At 39.8% G+C, this 20089-nt stretch overlaps 1 protein-coding gene across 6 annotated transcripts in view; it reads left to right on the forward strand.

Annotated features, from left to right (window-relative positions):
• MPHOSPH9 (M-phase phosphoprotein 9) overlaps positions 1-20089 on the forward strand; it is a 58694-nt gene that overhangs the window by 9839 nt on the left and 28766 nt on the right. For 5 of the 6 annotated variants that reach the window (XM_019467624.2, XM_019467627.2, XM_019467629.2 and 2 more), the window contains 10 exons: positions 1256-1345; positions 1548-2068; positions 2721-2844; positions 4926-5016; positions 6735-6838; positions 10145-10270; positions 10434-10891; positions 11223-11378; positions 15237-15324; positions 17792-18007. In XM_019467624.2, the coding sequence (XP_019323169.2) occupies positions 1256-1345; positions 1548-2068; positions 2721-2844; positions 4926-5016; positions 6735-6838; positions 10145-10270; positions 10434-10891; positions 11223-11378; positions 15237-15324; positions 17792-18007 (1974 nt within the window). The remainder of the gene's footprint in view (positions 1-1255; positions 1346-1547; positions 2069-2720; positions 2845-4925; positions 5017-6734; positions 6839-10144; positions 10271-10433; positions 10892-11222; positions 11379-15236; positions 15325-17791; positions 18008-20089) is intronic. The other variant, XM_019467626.2, reaches the window with a different exon arrangement.

Genomic DNA, 20089 nt, shown 5'->3' on the forward strand with positions numbered 1-20089 from the left:
TGCTTTACCGCCTGAGCCAGCCAGGTGCCCCTGAAATTTACATTTTTATACCCTCATTTAGACACTCTTTCCTTGGTATTGTGTCCTAGGTGCTGGAGGCAAACAGGTTAACAAAGTGAATAAACGAGATGCCCTCTTAATTGTGGTAAATGCTCTGCAGGCAAAAACAGGATGACATTGAGAAAGAGAGCAACTGCAGGATGGTTTGGGAAAACTGTCTTTGAGAAGCTGAAATTGCAAGGGGCGGGGGGGGGGAGAAGAAGGAAGCCATAAGAGCTGGAGAGAGAGCTTTCCAGGTAGCGGGTACAGTGAAGACAAAGCTTTCAAGGTGGAAGACCTTTTTGGCATGTTCAGGGAAAAGGTAGAGGCCAGTGTGGCCGGTGTGCTTTGAGCACGGAATAGATAGGGATGAGATGAAGTTGGGAGGTGTGCATGGGCCGGGTCACTCCGGGGCCTGTGAGGAGTACAGGAGCGTAAAGATGGTGAATGGTTTTAAACAGGGAGGCTCTTTTCACGGTAGCTACTTACTGATATTGCATATTATTGTGTAGAGTCTCTTACTGTAAACCAGCCTTGAGACTGAATTTAGCTTCTGGAGATCTCCCCGAACCCTTTTCTGGCTTGTTCTGTAGTCTGATTATAAGAACACTTACTATACTCTTGAGTCAGCATGGATCAGAACCTCAGAATGAAGGGAGTCCTAGGCCAGTTCCACAGGTTTTCAGACTGATTTTTTAAATTCCTTTTTCAGCTGTGGCGCTGTAAAACACTTCAGCACCTGACTTGAAAAAGTTTTGTTTTTTTTTTTTCCACTTAAATCCCATGTAAATTAGGGGTTAAATTTCCATAATAGCAAACTATCTCTTGTTTTAAGATGTGGGATTCTTTTTCCTAGGTACAAGTCATTGTTTAAGAAAATCACTAGCTGTTACAAAGAAAGGAAGAGAACTTAAGACAAATACGACGTATGACTGCCAGTTGTTGATGAATCAGAAACGATAGCAGATGACATGCCATTTGAAAAATAAGATTTACCCAGACCTTCAAATTTACCCAAACTACAGATTACATATGAAAGGGGTGACCAAGCCTGTGCCTGTATTTTTACATTAAATACAGTTTTATAACTACTTAATTCAGCTTATAAATTTAAATTAAAATACATTTTAAAAAGGTCCTTTCCCACTGGAGGAATTTTTCTGTGAAATATTACATTGAAAATTATTTTTAACTAAAATATTTTATAACTTAATAGACCAGGTGGTTACAACTATTCAGTTTGGTGGAAAAACAATGCCAAGAGCAAATAGCCGCTCAGCAGGAGCAGTTCCACAACCAAATTCAAGTAAGTTGTTATTTGTATTGATTCTTTTTTATACTGTAAGATTTGCAAGAAGAACCCGTTAATACTTTATATCAGTTTTGTTGATGAACTAGAAACATACCGTCTTTAGAGTAATAGCTCGTATTTTTAAGCAATATTTTCATAGTATTTATAAAAAATGCAATGTTTAGTATACTTACCAAATCTGTAACTTTGTTTTCAGCGTATACAGGAGGAGATAAAAAATTTAGTCAAGTTACAGACCAGTAATGCTTCCTGGGCTTCCTATGATACTTCTTTAAGTAAACAGTTATCTTCAGGAAGTCAAATGGGTTTTTTTTCTGAAAACAGTGAGAGAAATGAACCTATTATCAGTTATCCTAAGTCTGAAGAACCCGAAATGCAGCAAGAAACATCCACATCACAACCAGACTGCAATGTGGACAGTAGCTCAGTGAGCAGTGGGTATGGTACCTTTTGTGTCTCCGAATTAAATGCCTACAAATCTAAGGACCCTCGGGAGTTCATGGAGCACACAGAGGTTTCTGAGGGACAGTTTGGAGCATCTTTGGGGCAGATGGAGTCACTTGCAGAGGGTGTAAAAAACAAGAATTTTCGTATACATACCACTGAAGAGTTTTGTGCATCTTTAAAAGAAGATATTTCCATTTTTCCTGGTGAATTTGAACACAATTTTCTTGGTGAAAATAAGGTTTCAGAAGTATACAGTGGCAAAACGAATAGGTAAGTAGAATTTCTCCAACATTTGAAGGGAGGTTTACTTGTTTATTACATTTAGAATCTAGTAAATCAAGCTCCTTTTAGAGTCTAAATGTATACATGTGCATGTAATTTGCAACCAAAAATTATACACAAGCATACTCAATTTTACGCTTTTTATATAGAAGAGGAAATTTTCTAAGTTTGATGATAAGTGTGGCTGAATGTTTGTAAAGCAAACAATCATTTAAAATTTGTCATTTACCCTAAATGTTGAGTTTTATATCTCTAAAATTTGTTCTCTAAAATAAGTGTTTAGCTATAGCAGCACAGATTTGTATACCTGTAAGTACAGTCACTAGTCCTTGTAAACAAATAAGCTTTTGCTGTAGAGCTACATTGAGTATGTGAACAGGCCACTGTGGTGGTTTTGTTCTATTCCATGGCTACAGGTTAAATCCTTTATTAATCACCATTAGTCTTTGTGTTCAATTTGCCTTTGGTAATAAGAAATTGTACAAAGAAATGTAGGTGAATGGATAAAAATCCATTCTTTCTCTGCAGTTAGAAAAAGAACTCAAAGCATTTCCCACGGACACAATATTTATTAGTGTTTAGTTTTATGTGCAAAGGACAGCATCTAAAGAGAATAATTTTGTTTTCTCTTTCTGAATAGTAAGTCTGTAACATCATGGGCACAAAAGCTGAAGCAGAACCAACCAAAGAGAGCACTTACAGAGGAGGGGTGTGCAAAATCTATGCAAGGAAATGAGCAAGCCAAGAAATCACCAGTTGAGAAAGTAGGTGATGAGTCACTTTATTGCTAATTATGGTGGAGTTTACTACGCGCTCGTCAACATAAGTTTTTTGCCCTTTCTTTTGTATTGTTAATTTGTTCCATTGACCTGTCTTTCTCTGGGTGTCCCAGAGGATTGGAAACAATGATTTGCTCTGGGTATTGGTTTTTTAGTAGTCTGGAAATCAAAAATAATGAGGAATAAAGTACAATAGAAAATGAAAACCGTTTTGTAAAGGTCCTAATTCTCTTTGTGCTGCAACTGTTTACATTTAGCCAGAGAATAATCCATTTAACTTTTTTTTTAAACTCTCAAATAGGGGCGCCTGGGTGGCTCAGTCCTTTGAGCGTCTGACTTGGCTCAGCTCATGATCTCACGGTTCATGAGTTCGAGCCCCACGTTGGGCTCTGTGCTGACAGCTCAGAGCCTGGAGCCTGCTTCGGATTCTGTGTCTCCCTCTCCCTCTGCCCCAACCCCTACTTGTGCTCTGTCTGTCTGTCTCTCTCTCAAAAATAAATAAGCATTAAAAATTTTAAAAACTCTCACATAATTTATATTACTATTAAGTTGTAAGAAGTAGTACTGAATTTATAATCCAAATTGTAAGAGGTTAAATGTTTCAATTCTGTGTGGCCCTTTTACTAATCTAGCAGCTGCTTTCGTTAAAGAGGTGTAGATATTGAGTAGGTTTTAAACATCTTTGAAGTCCTTTTGGCTTACATCGTCATAGAGTAATGTTGTTTATTCTATGATACTGAATTGAAATTGCAAAATCACGTCTCTCTGCAAACTTGATACCTTTAGAAATTGGCCACTGTTTTTAATGTTTATTTTTTTAGAGAGAGAGAGAGTACGTGCACTGGCAGGGGAGGGGCAGAGAGAGAGAATCCCAAGCATTTTCTGTGCTGAGTGTAGAGCTAGACGCAGAACTTGAACTCATGAACTGTGAGATCATGACCTGAGCCAAAATTAAAAGTCAGATGCTTAATGGACTGAGCCACCCAGGCGCCCCTGGTCTTGATTGCTGTAAACATGGTCTTTCTATCATCCTGTGAAAAAGATTAAATAGAAGTCCTAAGAAGACAGTCCTTCAACCTTTATAAAGCACTATTCTCTTTTCTTGCCATAAGTTTTCTTCAGCCTGTGATATTTAGGGTTCTCAAGATCACCGTTCCAGAACCTATTCAGATTTGTGTTCAGGAGGGAAGTGAGGGTGATAAGGCTCCAGGGACCACTGGCCTCACCTGCAGGCGCCCTGTAGTACCGTATCTGTGGGTCTGTTCTTTTGAACTCGCGTGCCATTGGGATGGTACATCTTTGGTGTGAGCGCATAAGAGTATTTAGAGTCGGGGTGAAAGTTGCTTTTTCCATTGGAATAGGTTGGCAGAAAAAATGTTTTCATATATGCTAGTTTCTCTTCTGTTTTTACATTAAGTAAAACTCAGTCTTGGGGAGGCTAGCAAAAACCAAAAAAATGAACAGACAGACTAGTCTTTTGGAGACTTTCTCACCGCTGATAAACTTTGGGTCTTTGGTATATACCTCGGTGGGTACAGTAGTTTTCTTTTCTTTCTTTCTTTTTTTTTTTTTTAACGTCTTTATTTATTTTTGAGACAGAGAGAGACAGAGCATGAGCAGGGGAGGGGCAGAGACACAGAATCTGAAGTAGGCTCCAGGCTCTGAGCTGTCAACACAGAGCCCAATGCGGGGCTCGAACTCACGGAGTGTGAGATCATGACCTGAGCTGAAGTCGGACACTTAACCAACTGAGCCACCCAGGCGGCCCTATAAATACGTTTTCATTCTGAACTCATTAAGTAACACCAGCTCCCAGTGTTCTTCCAGCTCCGCAGAACCAAAATAAACTCGTGTAAACACACAGGAAAAGAAAATCCTTCACGGTTAATTCCTATCATTTTGTATTCTCGTAATCACAGGGAAAACTGGACTTTCGTAGTTCTTCCTGAACCCTCTGAGGCTTTCTCTGTGCCTTGGTTTGATACCTGGCTCTCTTTCCTTGGGTCAGTAGTTTGTGCCTAATGATTTTTATCCATCGACTAATGGTTTTCTTTCTTGCATTGCAGCCTAATTTCACTGCTGCTAAGCACCCTCATGCTTTTTACCTCAATAAACCAGATGAGAGTCCAAATTCTTGGATGTCTGATTCAGGAACAGGTATGAGACCTGTTGTTTTGTTTTGTTTCGTTTTGTTTTGATAACAACTTGTCTGCATTTCTCGCGGGATGTTAATTCTATCCAGTGTATTAGCGTGCTTTCTGTAAATGTGTTCTGTTGTGCCTCTGTTAACTATAACTTCCTTACTTGCATTAGTGTTACAGATTCTGTAAAGATAGATGGGAAAAATACTTTTGCAGTTGTTTCAAACAGCTGCAAAAGCCATCTCAGCATTTTTCAGATGCTCCAGAATGAATTAAGACATTCAAACCCTTTATGAGTCATTCTTTACTCTCCATGGTAAGCTTATTCTAGTTTACGGATTCCCTACCCTACCTCCCACAATCCCACATCCAGTTTGTCAGGATAAATTAGCTTTGCCTGATGAAAATTGCCAGAATTCAACCACTGTCATGCTGTCACCCTAATAGAGTCCCCATCACCTGTCACCTGAGTTCCTGCAACTTCCTGCCCAGCATCCATGCCCTCACCCTTGCACCCTTCCATCCGTTCTCCACACAGTAGCCTAAACAGTCCTTCTCTAAGATGGGTCAGATCATGTGACTCCTCTGCTCAAAACCCTTCTATGCTCTTTCCCTCAGAGTAACAGCCAGAGTCGTATAGGTGCCCGTAGGCTCAGCAAGATCTAGCCTTGTTCTGTTTGACCTCATTTTCTGCTGCTCCCTTTCTCTGCTTAGCAGAGAGGCTCTTTGCTTAAATGTGCCAGATAGGTTCTCATTTTAGGGCTTTTGCTTTGCTGCTTCCTATATTTGAAATGTTCTCTCCACCCGTTATATAGGGGATCTCCCTCATATGTGGCTAAAATGGCTAACGTTATCTTGTTACCTTGCAGTGAGCCAACCCTGAGCACCCCTCCACACACGCTACATATATTCCCTTTTACCCAATTTTTAAGTCTTACCATTTGGTGTTTACTGCCTTCTAACCTCCTGTGTATACGTTGTGATTTATTTACTGTTCATTTCTCACATTTTCTGCTCCCCAGCCTGGCACGGTAAACACTCAGTATGTATTTGAACCACTGAATTATTATTCTTATTAATTTTTAAAGTTTGTTTATTTTGAGAGAGCACGTGAGCGTGTGCACAAGTGGGGGATGGGCAGAGAGAGAGGGAGACAGAATCCCAAGCTGGCTCTGTGCTGTCAGTGCAGAGCCCAACGTGGAACTTGAGCTCACGAATCAGGAGATCATGACCTGAGCAGAGATCAAGAGTTAGACTCTTAACCGACTCAGCCACCCAGGTGCCCCTGAACCATTGAATTCTTTATATTGTTTCTATCTAAGTCTGTGCTATTCATAAAGAATTTTTTCTTTTTTAAGAAATACATTTTAGATTGTAGTAATTTATCTTGACTTTAAAAACATTTTTAAAAATAGTCTCTACACCCAGCATGGGGTTTGAACTCATGACCCCGAGATCAAGAGTTGCACCCTTCTCCAACTGAGCCAGCAGGCACCCCACATCTTGACTTTTAATAATATATTTCATTTTTAAATATTTCGATCATCAAATTAGAACTCTTCCATGGGAAGGCATTTAAGAGATTCTTGTTCCATTAAAATTCAATTTCCTGTATCCAGATAGCCAAAAACTAGTTACTTCTCGTATTTAATTTTCTGTAGGTAGAAGTAAGTTATTCTAGAAAGCACTTTTCTCTTTTCTCAGTCTTCTCTTCTGTGTATTTGTGCACAACAGGCCTGACTTACTGGAAGCTGGAGGAGAAGGACATGTATCACTCTTTGCCTGAGACTTTAGAGAAGGCATTTGCACCGTCCTCTGGAGATAGGTCACCAAGCCAGGTGATTTAAAAACACATTGTGTGTATGTGTTTGTGTCACACAATTATAGTTCAGAGCTCCGTTTCATTATAAACGTATTTTTCCAATTATTCGTTTAATGTTTTATTTATCCTTGAGAGAGGGAGAGACAGAGCATCAGCAGGGGAGGGAAAGAGCAAAAGAGGGACACAGAATCTGAAGCAGGCTCCAGGCTCCGAGCTGTCAGCACAGAGTCCAACGCGGTACTCGAACTCACAAGCCGCGAGATCTTGACCTGAGCCGAAGTCGGACACTAACCAACCGAGCCACCCAGGCACTCCAAAAGAAGCATGGGCTTTAAATTGTACTTGCTTTCAAATGTAATCTCTCATTCATTGCCTATGTGATCATAGGAAGGTTACTTAAAAATGGAATTTAAAATGCCCAGCTAATGTGTTGTAAAATTAAATGAGATGATTTTGTGCCTACTGTGCTAAGCGTAGTAGGTCTGCAGATAACAGCTTCCGCTGTTCCTACACCTGGTTTTGATTCTCTGTCTTATTCCGCCCTCCTGCTAATCCATTTGTACCAATAATGCTGAGCATTTTAATTTGCTGTCGTCATTTTCTTTGAGCACGAAATGTAAATATTTTCTTTACTTCAGCACGGTGAAATCAAACTACCCAGCATGTGTACATTCAGGTGATGAGAAAGGTTGGGGAAAAGGAGTGATTACAACGAAGGTAACCAGGAGAGTATAAGCATGAGTAATAGGCATCGGTAGGGGCAGCGGGGATACAGCGTATGTGTAGACAGCAGAGTCCCAAAGAGGGGTACAAACCAGCATCCCATCCTTCAGGAAGGGAGCAAAAGAGAGAGACAGATAAATGCAGGGAAAGGAAGGCTGGGGAGTGAGATTGTGAGGGGCTGGAAGCCTCGGTGGGCTTTGTGCTTACAGAGCTCCCTGTGTGTGACGTGATCAGCACCATCAGTGAGTGAATACTGTATTTTGGTGATTCTAAGATACTGTCAATTTTAAAACTTCCTATTTCATAGTCTAACAAAATTATTCTAGGGGCGCCTGGGTAGCTCAGTTTGTTGGGCCTCCGACTCTGGGTTTTGGCTCGGGTCGTGATCTCGTTGTTCGTGAGCTGGAGCCCCACTTCGGGCTCTGTGCTCACAGCTCAGAGCCTGCTTGGAATTCTCTCTCTCTCTCTCTCTCTCTCTCTCTCTCTCTCTGTCTCTCCCTCTCCCTCTATCCTTCCCTTGCCCGCTTGCTCGCTCTCCCCCTCTCTCTTTCAAAAATAAGTAAACAAACTTAAAAAATTATTCTAACAAAAATAAAAAGCAGTGTATATCAGTGCTTTCTTACCACTTAGAATTTATATTTTATTCTTAATGAAAGATCTTGTAACTGAACCTTGATTTTTGTCATATAACTCTTATACATACTTAAAAAGGATGATATAAGTGAAATAAATTTGTTAAAACCTCTTCACCTACAGAGGTTTATGCTGTCTTTTCAACTCAGTGTTCGTTTCTGTGTTTTTCCACATACTGTTTTCCTTGAGCCATCAAGAGCTTTGGGGATTGGCAAAGATGAGAGGCCTTGGTGCTGAGTTTTTACCTGGCCTAGTAGTTCTGTAGATCTGGCCTACTTTTGGCACCCAGATGGGGAATGCTGCTAACCATCTGTTAATTCACTGTCCCTTAAATACTGGTTCTCAGGGCTTCTGGTGTAGGCTCTAGGATTTTTTTCCAAACTGCTGATACCTGTTCTGCCAATTTGGATGTCTTCTATGTGTGCTTATGAGCAGACAATGACAATTATATCACAATTGCTACTTGACCAAAAGCAATGTTAAGAAGCTGTTAATTACAAGAGGCATCCTCACTTCTGAGATGTTAAAATATAGTGATCATAGACGTGGAAAATGGTGAAGAATGGTTCGTTATGCTACCACGACCTCTAAATAGAGTAATTCCAGCAGCTCTGCCTGGGGGTGCTCCACCAGGTTTGGGGCATCACCAGGCAGGGATTCCTCAGGCTCGAGGCCATTTCCTGAGTGCTCTGCTTGTTACAAACTTTCAGCTTGAAAGGGTCTTTTAGGTTGTTGGTGTATAAAAAGTAAAATTCCAGGGGCTCCTGGGTGGCTCAGTCAAGTTGGCCGTCCGGCTTTGGCTCAGGTCGTGATCTCCCAGTTCATAAGTTCGAGCCCTGCATTGGGGCTCTGTGCTGACAGCTTGGAGCCTGGAGCCTGCTTTGGATTCTGTGTCTCCCTCTCTCTCTGCCCCTCTCCTGCTCGGTCTCTCTCTCTCTCTCTCTTTCTCTCTCTCTGTCTCTCTCTCAAAGATAAGTAAACATTAAAAAAAATTTCAATTAAAAGTAAAATTCCAATTACAGAAATTGTAAATTTTAAGGGCTCACATTCAGAAAATTAATGTTTTTAATGCACACGTAAAAAGTTCGATTGTCCTATTCACAAGCTAGTTACAGGGTTTGTTAAAACATGTTAATGCATGGTAATCTGCAGCCTGTGTAGGGTCTGGAAACGGGACACATATTTAAAGATATATGTGAATATATTCTTTGAGTACTTTCAATATATCTCTTGCTGAATCTATAATCTCATTTAAAACAGTTTAAATTTGAGACCCAAGTTAAATGATACCCCAGCATGCCCTACAGTAGGTCCGACTTTGAAATAATTTGAGGCTGAGGTTTTAAATTTGGAGCTTTAGACCTCTTTGCAACATTTCCAGCGTGACAAAGCCCTGATTTCAAGCTGTAGGAATTAGGGTCGTATCTTCTTATCTTATTAATTTAAAAAGGGGCTTGTTTCCATTGGGTAACTTCTTTCTTAACACTTTTTCTTGGTCTGTGAACTCTTAAAAAAGTAGGAAAATAACTACACAGATAAGGAATTTCATCTCTGTATACCTGTCTCCCTGAGTCACATGATGTTAATCTAGCCAAAAGTCTTCTTAATCCTGCTTCACTCTTTTCATCATAAAGTCTTTTCATACCTCAAAACTTGGTTTTTATCTTGAGTACGGGGGACTACCAAGGTTTTTTATTCTTTGGAAGTATTCTGAGGCTATTAAATAACTTAGGTTCAGATTATCACCTTAATATTTATTATTAGGGGATATCATTTTTTTTTCATTCTGAGGGAGACTCATAATTAACAGGTAATGACATCTAAACTTGTTTTATAAGTCTGACAGTCCAGAGTCTCAGTTCATTTAAATTCTTTCAGAAATCTTTTTGTGGTGCTGATCTTGTGTCAGTGAATTTTTTTCATCATTGATAATACCACTTAAATAATTTTGTTTCATATCTTTAAGTCTAATACTAGTAATGAGATGAAGCTACCATCACTGAAGGATATTTATCATAAAAAACAAAGGGAAAACAAGCAGTTACCTGAGAGGAATCTCACTTCTGCTTCCAACCCAAATCATCCACCAGAGGTAAAGTTGGCAACACCCTGCTGAATGAAAATGAAAGATGCTTCATGGCTCTTAACTTTTATCTCAAGCTTTATTTTCCGTAGGAGATCTAAAGCCTACTCCCTTAAAAACAAACACTGAGTGCGGAGGGCAAAATCTTACTGTTGTCTGTCTTAATTTCTAGGTACTGACTCTGGATCCAACGTTACACATGAAGCCAAATCAGATTTCAGGAATTCAGCCGCAAGGCTTTTTGAATGCCCTTGATGACAGAATGTCCTTTTCACCAGACTCTGTTCTGGACCCCAGTATGTCTAGTCACTCTGACATAGACTCATTTTCACAAGCAAGTAATATCGCTTCTCAGTCATCTGGATTCCCCAAATATCCTTCAAACACAAAAGCTTCACCAGTGGACTCTTGGAAAAATCACGGCTTCCCAAACGAAAGTAGGAGTAGTTCCACGTTTCCTTCGGTGGCTACTACTGCTAGTAATGACATCTCGGTCAACACTGTAGATGAAGAAAACACGGCCGTGGTAACTTCAGCCTCAGCCAGTCAGTCCCAGCTTCCAGGGACAGCCAGCAGTGTCCCAGAATGCATTTCACTGACTCCTCTGGAAGATCCTGTAATACTGTCAAAGTATGTGTTTCAGCGCGTGGCTTGTAATGTTAATAGCCCTTCTTTGATGTCTGCTTGAATTATGAAAATGATTTTTATTGACCTTCACTAATGTATAAAATCTTAAAAAAAGAGACGCGGCACTTTTAAAGTAGGGCATCTAAATATCCGCGTCTTTGGTTTTTTTACTTAATTAGTTGTTAACTTGTGTATTGATCTGTTACGTGTTGTGTGAGTGTGCAGAGGAAGAAGGCTGTAGTTTTGCTTTTGAGAAAGATTGTATTCATAGTTTCTCTTGTGGGGTAGAGTGAGGAAATGCTTTCCTAACAAGTCGTTTTGCCCTCACCAACAGGATTCGGCAGAACCTGAAGGAGAAGCACGCTCGACACGTAGCCGATCTTCGAGCTTATTATGAGTCAGAAATAAATAGTTTGAAACAGAAACTGGAGGCAAAGGAGATTTCTGCAGTTGAAGATTGGAAGAAAACCAATCAAATTCTTGTAGACAGGTAAAGCTTATAATTCAACTCTGAAGTTAGTGTTTCTCCAACTTGGAAATGTTATTTTTTCCTAAGTATATTTAATTGTGATAAAACATTTTGCAAAGATGTGCTTTAGATTTGAAATTTTTAACAGAGACCTGTTTGCCTAAGGAATTATTTTCACAGATCGAAACCAACCTCGTGTAGCACACTAATAGCTGACGTGAGAACATTTGTTTCACACGGACAGGATACTGGAACAGTTGAGCAGATACCCTGTATGTAAAGGAACGTCATTTATGAGTGGATTAGTATTGTGTACAGATTTTCTCAGAAGTCTCTAACGTCCTCTAGCAGTTCTCAACCTGCTTTGAAACTCAGAGACATGGAACTGAAATCCAGACACTCCTGAACCTGTGTAAGCAATTATCCTGTACAAACAAGTAACCAACATGGAAACACAGGGGCAGTTATGTTAAGGATCCCCGGATACCTGTTTTAGGGAGAGAATCAGTAACAAATTTGATGCCTTCACTAGTATTAATAACAGCATACTTGGAACATACTTTACATTTAAATGGCATTTAAACAGATTGAAAGCTGGGGGGGGGGGGAACCTGGGTGGCTCAGTCTATTAAGTGTCTGATTCTTTTTTTTGTTTTTTAAATGTTTATTTGTTTTTGAGAGAGAGGGGAGTAGAGCAGAGGGGCAGAGAGAGAGGGGAACAGAGGACCCAAAGTGGGCTCTGAGCAGAGAGCCCGATGCAGAGCTTGAACTCCCAAACCGTGAGATCATGACCAGACGCTTAACCGACTGAGCCACCTTTAAAAATTTTTTTTAATTTGGGGCGCCTGGGTGGCTCAGTCAGTTGAGCGACCGACTTCGGCTCAGGTCATGATCTCATGGTTTGTGAGTTCGAGCCCCGCTCGGGCGCTGTGCTGACAGCTCAGAGCCTGGAGCCTGCTTCAGATTCTGTGTCTCGCTCTCTCTCTGCCCCTCCCCTGCTCATGCTTTGTCTCTCTCTGTCTCAGAAATAAATAAACGTTAAAAAAAATTAAAAAAAATTTTTTTTTAAATTTATTTTGAGAGAGAGAGAAGGAGCAGGGGAGGAGAAGAGAGAGAGGGAGACAGAATCCCATGCAAGCTCTGTGCTGTCAGTGCACTTAACTGAGCTGACCAGGCGCTCCAAGTGTCCAACTCTTGATTTTAGCTCAGGTCATGATCTCACAGTTTGTGAGATTGAGCCCCACGTTGGACTCTGCGCTGACAGTGCAGAGACTGCTTGAAATTCTCTCTTTCCTTCTCTCTCTCTCTCTGCCCCATCCCTGTTTGCTCTCTCTCTCTCTCTCTCTCTCTCTCTCTCTCTCAAAAATAAATAAATAAACATTAAAAAAAAAAACTCAGGTCAGTATAGCAGCAAAGTATTCTTTTTTTTTTTGTTCTTGTTGTTTTAAATTTGTTAATGTTTATTTATTTTTGAGAGAGAAAGCGTGAGCAGGGCAGGGAAGAGAGAGAGAGGGAGACACAGAATCCGAGGCGGGCTCCAGGCTCTGAGCCGTCAGCACAGAGCCTGACGCGGGGCCTGAACTCATGAACCATGAGATCATGACCTGAGCCGAAGTTGGACGCTTAACTGACTGAGCCACCCAGGCGCCCCTAAAGTATTCTTTTTTAAGGCAAGAAAAGACAAAGCCCCTTGAAAAAAAGATGAGGGAACTGAAATCTTCTGGTCCAGTTAGTAGTTTAGCTTGGAGAATTGTAGGAAAACTAGCCTTTATACTAGTTTGTGGTTGCTGTGGTAGTTAACATGCTGTTAACTACCTGAGTGTTACTACAGCTTCAGTTTTGCTGCTGGGAGTGGGGCTGGAGGTGGGGTTGGGGGTGGAACTGGGGGTGCCATGGTAGAGAGCAGTAATTTGAAAAGAGCCAGAAATAGGTTTTCTAGGATAAAAGGAAAAGAGTAGATGTCAGGCTAGGGGAAGTTGGTTCTTGTTGTTTGTTTTTAAGAAGTCAAAGATGAAAAAAAAAAAAAAGTCAAAGATGACTGTAGGTCCTTCCTGCGGAAAACGAGTATGAAAGAAGCTCGTAGACCTTGTTGGGTTAAAGATAGGCCACCAGAAAAGACACCTAGGAAGTGATAGCTGATTAACGCACTTTTCTGTCTAGAAGCTGCTAGAGCCATGGAGCGGTGAGGCAGTGTAGGTAGGACAGATTGGAAGTCAGGATTTGACTAAGTGGCTGTGTCCTAATGGTGGCCGCAGCAGTCAGGGCGCTGGGGTGGGCGCAAGGACAGTGTGCAAATGAGTGGCAGTAGTTGCAGTCAGCCAGGACTGGAGAAATGATTCGCCAAAGACGAAAACCAAGTTTAAGTTGTCGGCGTACACATCGGGGTTTTTCAGACTTAAAATTGCAATCGGGAGAATCCCCCTGGAGCTGCCGATGGGGCCATGGACACTTCTCTCGGAGCCAGCTGCGATATCAGATTATGTGACACGGCCTCATGCCGGAGTCAGTGTGGGAACTAAAACAGAGAAATACAGTTAACGTACCTACACTTGACTATTTAGTGCTCTTTCTTTCTAGAACGGTTTTATCAGTATTTCATTGCTACGTGGCATCGATGCGCAGTGGTGAGGAGCGTGAACTCTGGAGCCGGACTGCCGGGTTTAGAATCCCGGTTTGATGGCTTACAACCCAGGAGGAATTAAGCTTCATATTGTTTTCTTATCTGTAAAATGCTGATGATAATAGTCCTAACTCATAGGATTGTGAGGATGAATGTAAGTGCTTAACGTGGACTTGGCATATAATCAGTGCCAAATAGATATTGGCTTGTGCTCCCGATTCATGAACACGGAGTCAAAATGATAACCGAATTCTTCCGTGTATTCTGTTATTTTAAGGTTCTGTGATGATTAACTCTATGAAGAAGGTCTTTAATTCTAAGAAGAATACATTCATGCTCATTTGGAAAACTACAGGGGGATATAATAAGAAAAGTCTCCCTACCCAGCCTCTAGGTTTCCAGACTTAAGTTTTATATCCTACAAATCACAATACACATATTTATATATAGGTTTTCTTTCATAACAAAGATCAAGCTGTTTAATGCATTCTTTTATATCTTATATTTTTTAATTTAAAATTTATTTTTAGTGTAAAATATAAATAACAAAATTTACCATCTTAACCTTTTTTTTTTTTTTTACCATGTTCACCATTTTTAAGCGATCATTTCACTGGCATGAAGTACATTCACATTGTTGGGCAACCGTCACCACCATCCATCTCCAGAACTTTTCATCTTGCAGACCCGACCCCCTGGACCCATTAAACAGCAAGTCTGCACTCCCACCACCCCCACCCTCGAGCACCCACCATCCTACTTTCTGTCTATGAAATTAACACCTCAGATGAGTTTGGGTGCCACGTATAAGTGGAAGCATACTTTTGGGTCTGGCTTATTTCGCTGAGCATAATGCCCTCAAGGTTCATCCATGTCGTAGCAGGCTTTGGATGGTCATCCTTTTTGAGGCTGAATCATATTCCACTGCATGGATAGACCACATTTTGCTCATCCATTCAGCCCTCATGGACACTTGGCTAGCTTCCCTCTTTGGCTAGTGTGCACATTGCTGTGAACATAGGTATACAGATGTCTTTCATATTTTGCCTTTTTCACTTCTCTATTAGGGATCTTTTCATATTGTAATTTTCTCTGGAAGATGATATCAGGTTTATTGGGATGTATTTTATTAAAATGGCATCCTCTGTGTTCAATAAATGGAGAATTTGTTTTATATATGGGCAAATCAGATTTACAGAATACTTCTAAGGGAAAGGATTTTATCTTCTAATTTTTTCTTTCCAATTTATGGTTTTTAGATGTGGCCAATTAGATAGTGCTCTAAATGAAGCAACTAGTCGTGTGAGAACACTTGAAAATAAGAATAACTTGCTGGAAATAGAAGTTGTAAGTATTCTTCTGTTGTTTAGTGGCTCAACGTTAAGAATTTAAGCCTTTTTATTAACTGAACTTTAGAGACAAATTAATAGTTTTATGAAAATATTGGCTATGTGTTTTTAATCTTCTTAGGTTGTCTTATTAAGTAAGTTTATATTTTGAATGCTGCTGGCTTCATAGGATAGGATGAACTTTTACCCTTTAAATTTTTTATTTTTTTATTGAGATATAATTTGCGTATCATAAAACTCACTGTCTGAAAGTATAGAATTCTGTGGTCTTTAGTATATTTGAAAACTTGTGCAAGCATCACTATAGTCAATTTTAGAATATTTTCTCTCAAAAGAAACCCCAGAGGCACCTGGGTATCTCAGTCAGTTGAGTGTCTGATTCTTTATTTTGGCTCAGGTCATGATCTTGAGGTTCGTGAGATTGAGCTCCACATCAGGCTGTGGTGCTGGCAGTGTGGAGCCTGCTTGGTATTCTCCCGCTCTCTGCCCCTCCCCGCTCTCTCCTTCCCTCTCTCTCTCTCAAAAATAAATAAATGAACATGTAAAAAAATAAATAAATAAAAAGAAACCCTGAAACCCTTAACCATTAGCCTTTCCCTCCTAACCCCAAACCCCCTTGTTCCCAGCCCTGAGCAAGCACTACCCTACTTTCTGTTCTTTGGATTTGCCCATTCTGGACATTGGTATAAATGGAATCTTATATATATGACCGTTTGTGTCAGACTTCTTCCACTTAGCATGATTTATTTTCAAGGGTTATCCATGTTGTAGCATGAATCAGTATTTCATTATTTTTTATGGTTGAATAATATTTTGTATTTATTCATTAGGTGATAGATGTTTGGGTTGTTTTGATTTTTTTGGCTGTTATGAATGACAGTGCTATGAATATTTGTATACAACATTTTATGTGGAGTTAGGTTTTAAATTTTCTTGATGTATAACTAGGAATGCATAAACTTAAAATTAAAAAAAATTTTTTTTAATGTTTATTTTTGAGAGAGAGAGAGAGACAGATGTGAACAGGAGAGGGGCAGAGAGAGAATGGGAGACAGAATCTAAAACAGGCTCCAGGCTCTGAGCTGTCAGCACAGAGCCCTATGCGGGGCTTGAACTTGGGAACGGCAAGATCATGACCTGAGCCGAGGTCAGATGCTTAATATTTTAATATTTTAAAATATTTTTTCATGCGTTACCAAATTTTATTCTTCTATGTGTAACCTTGTTAGTAACATTTTGATGGAAAATGCCACTTATGTTCTGTGCACTGTTTCTTTGTCTTTCTTTGATATATATTTTTTTAGTTGTCTTTCTCCTAAACTGTAAACTTCTCAAAGTCAGGGACTTGTCTTTCTTGCTAATCTTACATTTTTTGCACCCTAGTGCCTGGCACCTAGTGGATATTCAAGAAACGATTGTTGAATGAATATTAATATAGCAGATGCATTTTGAATTTTCTCTTTTATTTTCATAGTAAGAGAATAGGGGAAGAAATGCTTGATTCTCCCTAAATATTAATGTGGGGCAACAGACTCCAGCTGCCCTTTCAGAATCATTTCCCTAATAGCCATGGTTATTTTTTTCATTAAAGTGACCTACAGGTGGGTCCAGCAGTTCAATGCCAGAAATGGTTTTCTGTCTGTACTTCATGACAATCTCATGAAGCTGTTATTGATTGATTTTTTTTAGAAAAATTTTTAAGTTTTATTTATTTATTTTGAGACAGACAAAGATAGCACAAGCAGGGGAGGGGCAGAGAGAGAGAGAGAGAGAGAGAGAGAGAATCCCAAGCAGGCTTTAAGCTGCTAGTACAGAACCAGATATAGGGCTTGAACCCATCAACCATAAGATCATGACTTGAGCTGAAACCAGCAGTCGGATGCTCAACTGACTGAGCCACCTAGGTTCCCTTTTATCTTTGAATTTTTTAATTAATTATTTTTTTAAATGTTTATTTTTGAGAGAGACAGAGAGGGAGAGAGAGAGACAGCGTAAGCAGGGAGGGGCAGGGAGAGAGGGAGACACAGAATCCAAAGCAGGCTCCAGGTTCTGAGCTGTCAGCATAGAGCCCAACGTGGGGCTCGAAGTCACAAACCATGAAATCATGACTAGAGCTGAAGTCGGATGCTTAACCAACTGAACCACCCAGGCACCCCTAAAGATTTTATTTTTGAGTAATCTCAACACCCAGTGTGGGGCTTGAACTTAAAACCCTGTGAGCAAGAGTCACATGCTCCACTGACTGAACCAGCTAGGTACCCCTGAAGCTGTTACTTTAGTAGAGTGATCCTTTTCAGTCTCCATCCCAGGACATAACAAAATATTAAACTTGTTAATTCCAATTTGTAGGTTTTATTTTATTACTTTTCTTTCAGAGTTTAATGCCCACAATTTATTAGCTGCTACTGAAACATCTATTTTTTTTTAATTAAAAACAATTTATTATCCTTGTTTTTATTTTGTAGAGTGATTTTAGAGAACGCTTCAATGCAGCCAGCAGTGCTTCCAAAATTTTGCAGGAACGGATTGAGGAAATGAGAACAAGTAACAAAGAAAAAGACAATACCATCATTCGACTAAAATCTCGACTGCAGGATTTAGAAGAAGCATTTGAGAATGCTTACAAACTCTCAGATGATAAGGAAGCAAGACTGAAACAAGAAAACAAAATGTTTCAAGATGTAAGTGACAAAAAATGGAAACTTAAGACAGGGTTGGCTAAAAGTTATTTTAGATGTTATACTCTTACAGACTATTATGACTTTTTCCAAGTTTATTTTTGTTTGACATAACTTTGCTGTGGCTGCAAATATAGATTCTCCCGATTGAGTCTATTAGGTCTTATCTTGAAGCAGGAAGTCAGAGCGTTCAGAACTGTGGTGTTTCCCCCATGCTTTTTGTCTCTATCGAGTCACCTTTTGAGCTATCTTAAATAAGCATCTATGTGGCTAGATGGGTAAAATGAACCAGATTTAGAATAGGTTTGATTGAATTTTTTCATTTTGCTATAATGTCACTTAAAATTTGGATTTGTACAATATTGAAACTGCATTAGGTTTCGGGTTGTGTATTTTTTTTTTCTTAGATTTTTCTTAATATTCTTTGTCATGGTACATAAAGAAATCTAAAAGCATTTTGGCTGTTGCAGTTTTCTCCCTGAGAGCATTAGATTGTTATTACTTTGATTTTTTAAATACTTATTTTCATGAAGATAATACATGTACATTTTTTAAAAATTTTTTATTTATTTCTGAGAGAGAGACAGAGCATGGGGGGGAGGGGCAGAGAGAGAGGGAGACATAGAATCTGAAGCAGGCTCCAGGCTCTGAGCTGTCAGCACAGAGCCCAATGTAGGGCTCAAACCCACAAACCATGAGATCATGACCTGAGCTGAAGTCGGATGCTTAACCCGACTGAGCCACCCAGGTGCCCCCATGTAAATGGTTTAAATATTCAGATGTTAAGGGAAAACGGTGGTCTTCCCCACCTCTCCCTTCCTAGGTGTCCCCTACCTTAGAAGTCATCACTCTCAGCTCTTCTAGTGGTGTCTCGTAGCATTTTTCTCCATGTTTCTATGTAACAAACTTCTATTTCTCTTTCTCTTTTTTTCCTCATCAGTTTCAGACATTACATATCGACTTCTGTGCAAGGAAAGCCACAGTTTAGCCTTCTTACACCATTTGCTCCCAATACAAACACTTCTCTCCTTTCTTTTTCTTTTTTGTTTTTAAGTTTATTTATTTTTGAGAGAAAGACAGAGAGACAGAGAGACAGAGTGCTAGCAGGGGAGGGGCAGAGAGAGAGGGAGACACAGAATGTGAAGCAGGCTCCAGGCTCTGAGCTGTTAACACAGAGCCTGACATGGAGCTTTGAACTCACGAACCATGAGATCATGACCTGAGCTGAAGTCAGACGGTTAACCGACTGAGCCACCCAAGCGCCCCCTCTCTGTCTTTTCAGTGTGATTAATAACGTTAACTCGATTCTAAGATGCTGTTCTTTTACGTTTTAACAACTTGAAGAATTGGTATACATCTTTACGCCGTGGTATCATAGTTTAATTGGCCGCATTTTATTTTCTCTTTTAGTAGAAAACAGTAGTAAATAATGGTATGATTTCTGGTGAATGGTGTTTTAGATTTGAAATGAGATGTATTATCATTGACAGTTAGATCAGTATTCAGTATTTCTTACTGTCTGTGTAAATATTGTTGAGAGCCAGGCTGCAGTGTTCAGTGATTACATTTCCTTTCTCTTATTTTCCCTAGAATTAATAATTACTTTGTTTTTTTTTTTTTTTTTTTTTTTTTTTTTTAACTTGATTAGTAGCCTGTATTTAGTACTTGCTCCCGCCTCCAAATACTTCTGCTTTGTTATGAGCTGCTTGCTCTTGAGGTCGGGTACACAGATGTCTGGGACTTACCTTTGCCATCATCCTGGGAATGGTCTTTGCTTCTTTCTTGTATTAGGTCTCTTGTTTTGTGTGCATCCTGTACTTCTTTCTTAGTTGAATTCTCTGTTTTGCCAGAGTGTATCTCTTGAGAAAAAGAGTACTTGGGAGACAAATTCTGAAGCCTTCCATGTCTGAAAACATTTATGGTTTGCAGTCACACTTAAAAAAAAATTTTTTTTTAATGTTTGTTTATTTTTGAGAGAGAGACAGGGCGCGGACAGGGGAGGAGCAGAGGGAGAGGGAGACACAGAATCTGAAGCAGGCTCCAGGCTCTGAGCTGTCAGCATAGAGCCCGATGTGGGGCTTGAAC

The sequence above is a fragment of the Panthera pardus genome, unplaced genomic scaffold (genome assembly GCF_024362965.1).
Source record: "Panthera pardus isolate Hobbes unplaced genomic scaffold, ASM2436296v1 HiC_scaffold_15, whole genome shotgun sequence".
NCBI classification, from domain to species: Eukaryota; Metazoa; Chordata; class Mammalia; order Carnivora; family Felidae; genus Panthera; species Panthera pardus.